The following is a 10,614-nucleotide window of genomic DNA, read 5'->3' as shown; positions in this document are numbered from 1 at the left end:
TAGATTATATTGAGAATGAGCAATCATCTCTTGACACATGGAAATAAAGAAGGACAAAAACACATGAAAAAGTGCTTTTTTTTTAACCAAAATAAATAGTTAAAAAAAACCAAAAACCGCTGCTTTCTTCTTCTTTATGCTATAGACAAAAATATATATATATATATATATAAAATTCTCCATAACATAACATGATGTAGACGTGATAGTTTTTAAAAAATTATTATCAATATTTATTTTTATATGATAATATTAAATAATTATTAATATAAAAATCTGTACGATAAAGAATGTATATACATTATATATATGTACATATATACACCCGCGCGTCATAGACGGAAGAACATATTTAAAAATCGTTATTTTTTTATTTTTGGAAAGAGAGAGCATTGAAAACTGTTCAAGCAATAACGCGGAGACCCATATTCATAAATAAATCATATTCCCTTTGCAATCAAACTCACATCCCCAACTACAACCCCATCATTACCACCATCACAGCCGTAAGGTCTATAACCATGTCTTCCTTCGTCATGGCCATTATCCTACTCCTCCTCGCTTCTGTCTACACCATCTTCCTCCTACTAACTCGAGGCCCAAACCATCGAAAAACCAGTCAGAAACTTCCACCGGGACCTCGATCACTACCCATCATCGGAAACCTCCACCAACTCGGCACCCTCCCACACCACAGCCTCCAAAAACTGGCTCAAAAACACGGACCCATCATGTCCATAAAGCTCGGCACGGTCCAATCCATCGTCTTATCATCTCCAAAAGCTGCTTCTCTGTTCCTCAAAACCCACGACACCAATTTCGCAAGCCGACCAAAACTCCAAGCCTCCGAGTACTTATCCTATGGTTCAAAAGGAATGGCTTTCTCCGAATATGGTCCTTATTGGAGGAGTGTAAGAAAGCTTTGCACTTCACAGCTTCTGAGTGGATCGAAAACCGAGTCATTTGCTGAGTTGAGGAAGGAAGTGGTTGGATGTTTGGTGGAATCGGTGAAGAAATCGGCGGTGGATGGTGAAGTTGTGGATTTGAGTAGGAAGATCGGTGAGGTAGTGGAGGATATAGCAACGACGATGATATTTGGTAAGAAAAGTAGAGATGATAGGTATAATCTGAAGGGACTTGCTCAGGAGTTGTTGAGTTTGGTTGGTGCTTTCAATCTTGCTGATTGTGTTCCAATTCTTGGAGTTCTTGATCTCCAGGTTTGTTTTTTTATTAATTTCATGACATTTATTTTATTGTGCGTTTATTTGGTTTTTAGCTAAATTAATTTCAACCCAACTCAGCATCAGCAATATTTTATTGTCTTTGCCAACTCAGCTCTCTAGAATGATCTATAGCTATCTTGATTTCTCTTCAGAACAGCTAGTACATTGGGAGTGATGAAAAAGAAAATCTATAATATAGGTGGTGATTGCTATTTATAGGTGGTGATGTACGAGTCTAGTTGTCTTGTCCAATCATAATAAAAGAGGAAGAGTGAGTGACGTGTGAGCGTATGTCTTTTAAGTGAGAAAAGTGTGAAAACGTGTTTAGTATGAGCCATTAAAAAGTTAAGAAAGTGTCATGGGCGTGGGTACTAATTTCCTATTAATTAATAAAATTCCATATTTTAGTTTGGTTTTTAGTCCCCTGTTTTCAACATTTTTTGAATTAATGTGAGTTGGGAGTATCTGTTTTTTGGTTGTAGAAAAATGCTAGCATTCGCCAACTTTTCTAAAAGCTGGATGCAATTTACATAAAAAATTATCCATTAGTTTTATAGCTTGTTATCATATTATCGTTGGATCAATTTGAATACAAAAATCTCATTTCATTTTTTTTTTCTTTTTTTTTTCACATATATATATATATTTTTAATTTTTATTTTTTTGTTTCACATATAATTTTTATTTCAATCATTTTTATTTATTTAATTAATTTAAATTATAATAAATTTATATAACATAATTACAAAATTAATACTATTAAAAAAAACTAAACTAATCAATAGAATTTGATAAATTAATAAATATGTATGATTAATTAAATAAATATGTAAATTATGTATTTTATTTCCTTTTTAGTTAGTATTTTTTTTTAATTAAGGTTTCCTTTTATTCTTCTGTTTCTATAATATATATTTTTATTTTAATTAGAAATAAATGAATAACTATGAAATATTATTGTTTTCTTTATTTTAATTACAAAATAAATTGGCATTATTTTGTTAAAAATTTTTAGAACTGGCAGTTTTTGTAATATATGCTAAATTTGGTGCTTCTTTTTTTTTTTTTTTTTTTTTTTTTTTTTGAAAAAGCTAAATTCGGTGCTTCTGTTTAATTAAAATATGCGTTGGTTTTGGACAAAGAAAAAGATACCTGGTGGCTTTTGTTTTAATTAAAATATGCTTTGGTTTTGTAAAAAGAAAAAGATACGTGGTAGATGGAGGAATGGGTGAGTGTCTGAGCGGGGTGACTAAATGAGTGTAATTAGCACTCCTCTTGTTTGTGTTGTAGATTTTTTCACTTCATTCGTCGAGTTCTTTTCTTTTGGGAAATTTACTTCATACGTTGAGTCAGTTGACGGTGACATTGATATCTTTAAGGGTGAATTTTTTTTTTTTTTTTTTTTTGGTATAAATAATGGTGAATTTTTTCTCTTTTCAGCGTTTGACGAAAGTACACATCTAGATTTGAACAAGCCATTTCTGTAGAGACTATCAAAAACATGCATAACTATATGTGGACTTAACAATTTTAAATGTAATTTTTTGAACATAAAAAAAAAATCTAATATGGATAGATTTTTAATTTAAGATGTCTAATAGATCTGTGGGCTAGATGGAAACAGTTTGTGGATCATAAAACTACTGACAAACTGTTGAAATCCAAATGGGTTCTTAAATTCATGAATCACGAAAGTACATATGGATCAAGGGAAGGGGATACAGTTTGACCCGTGAGGATGGGTATGGTAAAACTTAATGGATTATAGAATTCTACATTGCTCGTAGAATATGCCGTACGTAGGTTTAGAACCCAAAAATAATGTTGAATTTTTATTTTTATTTTTGGATCATAGTAACTTTGAAATATTAAATATTTTTTCATTGAATCTTAGCCTTTCTTTTTTCTCTAAATTCCTACTATAAAATATTCCCCATAGAGGCAACCTCTTAGGAACCGACTCTATAATAATTAATTCATGTTTATTTTAAGTCTGTTTTCAATAATTAAAGCAAAAGATTCGTTAAAAAAAAAAAAAAATCTAAGATGAACACATAAAGAAAGTATAAAGTACTTATATCTTTCACTTTTCACGGTCAATTGATGAATCCGGACTTAGGGATGTATGATGAACCAGGACTTAAAACGTATGTTCTTAATGTTTAATCAGCAGGCCAAATCTACAAATATGTATTATGTTGTGTATAGAAAATTTCAATTAGAAAATTTGAAATTAGGACCTTTGTTAGCTAATGTTGAACGAAACCAACATTGAGTTTTTGACATTTTATGGTTTCAGGGATTGACAAAGCGCATGAAGAAAGCCGGCAACTTCGTGGACCAAGTGTTAGAGAACATCATTTTGGATCACCAACAAGACACAAACCCTCAACACCAAGATTTTGTTGACGTCCTACTTCCATTGATTAACCAACCGTTGAATCCCCATGACGAGCACGTCTACATAATCGATCGAACAAATATCAAAGCCATTTTACTCGACTTAATGGTAGCTGCATTCGATACTTCAGCCACCACCGTCGACTGGACAATCGCAGAACTTCTAAAGAATCCTAGAGTGATGAAAAAGCTTCAGAACGAGTTACAAAGTGTAATTGGCATGGACAAAATGGTAGAAGAAAAGGATTTAGAAAAATTGAGCTACTTAGACATGGTAGTGAAGGAGAGCTTCAGGTTACACCCAATTGCACCATTACTAGTCCCTCGGGAGTGCATAGAAGACACAATCATTGAAGGACATTGGATACCGAAGAAATCGAGAGTGATGGTGAACGCTTGGGCAATAGGGCATGATCCGAATGTGTGGTCCGAAAATGTTGAAGAATTCTATCCAGAAAGGTTTATTGAGAGGAATATAGACCTAAAAGGGCATAATTTTGAGCTTCTTCCATTTGGTTCTGGTCGTAGAATGTGTCCTGGAATGCAATCTGGCTTGACTATTGTTAGATTGGTTTTGGCTCAGCTTGTGCATTGCTTTGATTGGGAGCTTCCTAGTGGTATGCGGCCTAAGGACATTGACATGGCTGAGATTTTTGGTCTTTCTGTAGCAAGAGCGGATCACTTGTTATTGAAGCCTACGTACCGGTTAATCGGTAAAACCACATAAGGTTGTTGCCATACATTTTTCATAAGAAAAGAAAACAAGAAAAAGTATGAGATTTATATTAGTTGAAGGAAATTAAATACCTTTTTATGGATTTAATCTTTATTTACAAGTTTCATAATAGAATAAGTAAAGAATAAAAATCTATTGTTGGTTTGCCAATATTTTCACTTTCAATGGTAGAATACTCTTTTGCTATTTGTCACTCTTGTTAATAAAAGTTGCAAAAAATATATGAATTATCCGTATCATGTACAGAACTCAATTGTAACTCAATTGTACGGTAAAAACATTTTTATGAAATTGAAAAATGTTAAAGTCATATAATGCTTTATCTGATGTAAAACATGTAAAAAAAAAAAAAAAAAAAAGCCTGAATAACAATATTAAAAAATTGGAAAAATATTGGTGAAATAATTAAATTGTTAATTCGTTAAACTACTATATTAAACAATTATTGGTTGCCAAACTTGTTTATTTTTTAATAGGTTAAATTATTCTATATTGTTAATAATTAAATTTTTTTATATAAAATGTTTTATTTAATAAATATTTCATACCATATTTAATTTTTATTACATAATACATGTATATGTACTGAATTTATAAACTCTTTAGTTTTCAATATTTTCTTGCTAAATTTTTGTGATATTTTTATTCAGAACAAATGATTTATATATATATATATATATATATACCAACTATCGGAAATTCTATGGTGAGGACGGTTCGCATGAGCACCACAGTATTAGTAACCGTTTTTCATAGTATTAATGACGGTTTCCTAAAAAATTGTCACTAATACTATAAAAAACTGTCACCAATATTGTGGTCCGCATAAGGACCGTCCGCACCATAGACGGACTGTACCAACTATATACCTAATTTTATCATTCTATATTTAACTTATTGTGTTTGTAATCACTAGTGGTCATTACAAATAAGATTCATTATTGACATGATAATTGTTAATTGATTGTTCTTACTTTTATTTTCAACTTTTTAAATTAAAATCCTAATCTTGAAAATAAGTAACCAATTAAATTATGATAAGACATATAGATATAGTGATGATGATTATTAGTGAGAGAAAATTTTGCATGAAATGGTGGTACTAGGCTCATTTAACAGGATCCGCCCCAAGAATCCCTCAAGGGTTTCTGAATGGCTCAATCTAAGGAAAAAATCTTGCATGAAATGGTGGTACCAAGATTACTAAAAATTTGACAAAACCTTCCTTAAAATATATATGGACAATCCAAAATTTTCTTGCAAAATAAAATGCACTCCAAATTTATATGTACTTATCTACAACAACACATATATCCACTTACTGTGATTCAATAGGAACAACCACCATTACCATGATAGTCATATCATCAGTTCAATACCACATATACATGACTAATGTCATTATATATTGTATCTGTAATTTATATCAAAGCATTCTAGAAATAGTTTATAAATTTAGATTATACAAACGATACAAATATGTCTAAATAAATAAAGATAAAGCCAAAGAGAAGCAAAATACTATTGCTATAGCTAAAGCAACTGAACGGATAAATGGATGAGGTAGACTGTCTGCTAACTGTCCGAACCTATAAGAATTTATTAAAACAATAAATTATGATATGAAGATATCTTAGTGAGTAATTTATGCCTAGGAAAATAAGAATTTAATGTTAGAAATCCTTTCTCAAAATACAAAATTTATATAAAACAATTAAAACATCATAATCAAGCTTAAACATAAATTTAATACTAGGCATAAGCAATATATAATCAGCTTAAATAAAATTCTTAATATGATAACTAATATAAGATCTTCTTTTTTTAGACTTTGGATTGTATTAAAAGTTGAGATTTAAAATTATATTTATTAATCATTAGATCTAGACAGTGTTCACTTTTTCTAAATAGGATTTTAGTATATCACTAAATTCATATTTGACTATATTTTAAATTTTTAATCTTAATCTTTGATATGGTCCAATGGTCATCAATATGGACATTAGTTTAATAAAGTAAGTTGGACCTTACTTAAGACTAATTGAAGCTGTATATATATGTATATCCATATAATAATATGAAATTGTAGATTAACTATGAATAGATCTTAAAATATACAATGCACATTAGTATATACCTAATGTTACCATAAGGTACATGACATCTTACAATACCATCGGATAGTAAGGAGGGGGAGAAAAACCATCTTAAAGGAACTACTGCAAACTTGTCATCCTATGGTCACGTGAGAATGGCATAAAACCATATCATCATCCTCTTATACTGTGACTATTCATAGCAAGACTAAAATGTGCAGGCTAATTGTCAGGACCCATCTAAGATTTCTTATTGGAATTCTATATGAGCCCAGACTGGGAAAACCCTATTGGACCTTCCTATAAAAAATCCTGTAGCATTTCACCTAAAGGTTGGATATGCCCCAAAATTTTATGCACAAATAACACATTCCAATAATACATCACCTTATTTCTCCTACCTTACTACAAGGGATTTCCAAAAAAGGCAACAATTCAATAACAAAAGTATAAGAATACATAAAACCATAAATAATTTAATAAACAAAAAATACCTTAACACTTCATGTCCACCCACACCACCCACTTAGTACAATTCTACATTTCTATACCATTTCATGAACACACCAAAATAAATATAGATAAAAGGATCATAAAAACATCAATATGAATAATAATAATAATAATAATATAACCTCTCACAGGTTGGATAATTTGTCCGAATGCTATAATACTTACTCATTTGTACAAATACTATGAGTATGCAATTGACACTAATGATGATGACGATAATAATAGTAATAATAATAAGAAACAATAATAATAGCAATCGGAGACGTAGATCAAATGGGAAAGGTGGGAAAGAAAGAAATAAGGGTATACGGTAGATAGTGATCTATCTTGATTCTATATTTTTATACTTTTTATTTAATAAAATGAACGGCACCACAAGATAGAATAGTAATAATAAAAATAATAATTACAAAAACAAATAATGATAATAATAAAAAATCATAATTATTAATAGATAAAATAAAATAAAATTTTACAATTTATAAATATACTATAAAATTCGCACATTTATAGTGTAGATATACCCTATATACCATGTAATTTGCTAATGCACGGTCTCATGATAGTGATTGTCTCAAGTACACCACTACTAATACAGTCTGGGATGATTGTCTATAATGGCCATCTGACCACATATCTCATAGGTAGTAGAGTTACGAGACTAAGCTATTTATGGGTCAAATTGGATCGTTGTCCCAGTATGGTGTGGTATACATCGACATAATATATATACATGAAAAGATACTTGATGCATCATACTATATATCAGTGGTGTCAAACAGTACTGGATGTTCCAAGTGCTACCCTGATAGGGAGGTTAAAGAGAGAAACGTACAACCGATCACCTTGGCATTTCAAGACACCGATTGCTAATAACTTGTCATAGCTAAATCAGTCGTCCTTCGACCAGAAGGAGGGTGGCTAAAGCTCACCAAGCAAAATACTTGCCAATCCTCAGGCCCATGGCTCCTACAAGATGATCATATATATAATGGCATGCTAATCAACAATACAGTACATAACACCAGTACTATATGGTACATCTAAAAACTATAAAAATTTACAATATCATAAATATCGAAATTTGATGAAATGCCATCGAATTTAATACACTTTTGCTAAACTCATAAAATTCCATATATTCTTTTAAATAGCCATATAGCCAAAGGAGGGGAATGGTTAATGCTTTCTGCAAAATGCTTGTCTACTCTCTCTCACCATAACTCACAAAAGACGACCATGTATTTAACTTGAGCACTAATGCATATCATAATAATCAGACGTTCTGTAGCCTAGGGAGGTGGTTACTTGTCAACCCTCAGGCTCATAGCTCTCATAGGATGATCATGATATGATAACCAGTCATTCTGAGGCCAATGAGGGGGTGGCTGATGCTTACTCTGTAAAATACTTGCCAATCTTTAGGTCCATGGCTCCTGCAGGATGATCAAATATAAATTGTGCGCTAATCAACAATACAATACATAACACTGGTACTGTATGGTACATCTAATAACCGTAAAAAATTACAATATCATAAATATCAAAATTTGATAAAATACCATCAGATTTAATACACTTTTGCTAAACTCATAAGATTCCATATATTCTTTTAAATAACCATATAAATTCAATAATTTTATAAATTAATTATTACCATAATAATTTCTTTAAAATCATAAATAAAAATATTATATAACAAATATATTTAAATCACATAAGTTTTACACAATAAAAATTAAATAATAATTTCCTTAAATCTTATTACATACACAATATTTTCCAAAATTTTCAATAACACCAACTATATACATATACACATCTATATGTACACAAGTATATATATTCATCTATATACATTCATATATATTCTCACACACATATATAGTCATATACATAACATACACAATGTTCACAAGCACATATATTTATTCATATATATATATATGCAATTCTTTTAACAAATATATATATATATATATATATATTCATATACTCCATATATATATATATATATATATCTACACATTTGCTAAAGTAGTACACACATATTCATATATATATATATATACACACACAAAATATGCATTTGCAAAGATACATACACATATCTCTACATGACCATGTACATAAATATACAATTGAACATAAGTATCACATTAAAAATACACAATTTATCAAAAATGGTAATTTTTCAAATACACCACCATAATTCACAAATAAGGTACCAATGGAAATCTAGAGGGATGAGAAACATACTACCAACCTCCATTGGGCTCAATATCGCCTATGGTGGTCGGAAAAATTCGGTTAAATCTCAAATCCTCATATCTCTAAAACGGTAGGGAATTGAGTTGAATGGATCTTAGAATCAAGCTCAGGAGGTCCAAAAATAGTGGGAGAGAGGATTGATTTGGCCGGAAGGTGGCTAGATCGCCGAAAAATTGGCTTCACCATTGTTGACAATGGATGCTCGATCTAGATGCGTTTGGCGATGGTTCGTTGTGATTTTCTAACTGTCGACTAGAATCCTTACAGGTCCTACCCTCATTCGGCACATGTGGTGCACGGGTGGCCAAAAAGATACAACTCCGACAAGGGTGGGGTGTAGAGAGAGAGAGAGAGAGAGAGAAGGTGTATTTTTCACATGTGAGAGAGAGGGGGAGAGGGAGCAAAAAGAAAAGAAAAAGAAAAGAAAAATATTTTTTATTGAGGATGAAACATGGCACTCTCTTGTTATAACACATGGTATCTTTTTAAATGTGACACATGGCACCTTCCAATTGGTAACCCATGGCACAAGTAAGATATTCCTTTAAATATTCCACTACCTGGTAAAGTCAGTCCCAAAAAAGATAGATACAATTTTACAGACTCGTAATTTTTTAATCGTAGGTCAAAATTAAGCGTACTGCCAATCTATACACTTGTATATGCAAGCACTATCACATGGTATATAAGTCAATATCAAAATCCGTATAAATAAAAAGTCAACCCCAGACTCATTGATCAGTCCGCGTCATACTTTGTTTTGACTATAACTTTCTTATTTCAACTCTAATTTTGACGTACTATTAGTTTACAAACTCGTGTTAATGAGTACTTTGCTAAAGTACCTCAGTCAATGCAAAATTCTTCTCATAGTAAAAAGTCAATCATAGGATGTGTATGGTCAACCACGATCAACCTTGGTTAAAAATTCAAATTCGAGGCATTTTTGTAGGTTGGGTGTTACACTAATAATAGTAGAACAGAAACATTTGTACTATATATAGTACATATACTAAACCTAACAATACAGTATTCATAACTAATATTTCCATAACCATATTTTTCCATTTCTAAAATGAATACTGTATTATAAACCAAAATTTAATATCAAAGGAACCAAACCACATATTTTAATATTCCACCATGTGCATTTTATAAACCACAAATCTTTTGTAAACATATTAATATATATATATATATAGATATTAAAATATATAACTCATAAAATCATTTTTAAGCTCTTTAAGAAGATAATTGCATAACATGAACAACATTATACTAACAAGCAAAAAACACACAACGAACTTTGTGGATGTGCTATTCCAATGATGAGCAAACCACTAAATCCCCAAGATTAACATGTCTTCATAATCTA

The 10,614-nt window shown here is 30.7% G+C and overlaps 1 protein-coding gene across 1 annotated transcript; it reads left to right on the top strand.

Annotated features, from left to right (window-relative positions):
- The first annotated feature begins 301 nt into the window (after nucleotides 1-301).
- LOC107418834 (cytochrome P450 CYP736A12) lies at nucleotides 302-4,511 on the top strand. The gene is made up of 2 exons (XM_016027520.4): nucleotides 302-1,217; nucleotides 3,523-4,511. Exons 1-2 carry the CDS (start codon nucleotides 522-524, stop codon nucleotides 4,348-4,350), a joined length of 1,524 nt encoding a protein of 507 aa, XP_015883006.2. The 5' UTR covers nucleotides 302-521; the 3' UTR covers nucleotides 4,351-4,511.
- Nucleotides 4,512-10,614: the final 6,103 nt, after the last annotated feature.

The sequence above is a fragment of the Ziziphus jujuba genome, chromosome 2 (genome assembly GCF_031755915.1).
Source record: "Ziziphus jujuba cultivar Dongzao chromosome 2, ASM3175591v1".
Lineage (NCBI taxonomy): Eukaryota > Viridiplantae > Streptophyta > Magnoliopsida > Rosales > Rhamnaceae > Ziziphus > Ziziphus jujuba.
Note: the sequence above shows the minus strand (reverse complement) of the source record. Positions and strands in the feature narration are given on the sequence as shown.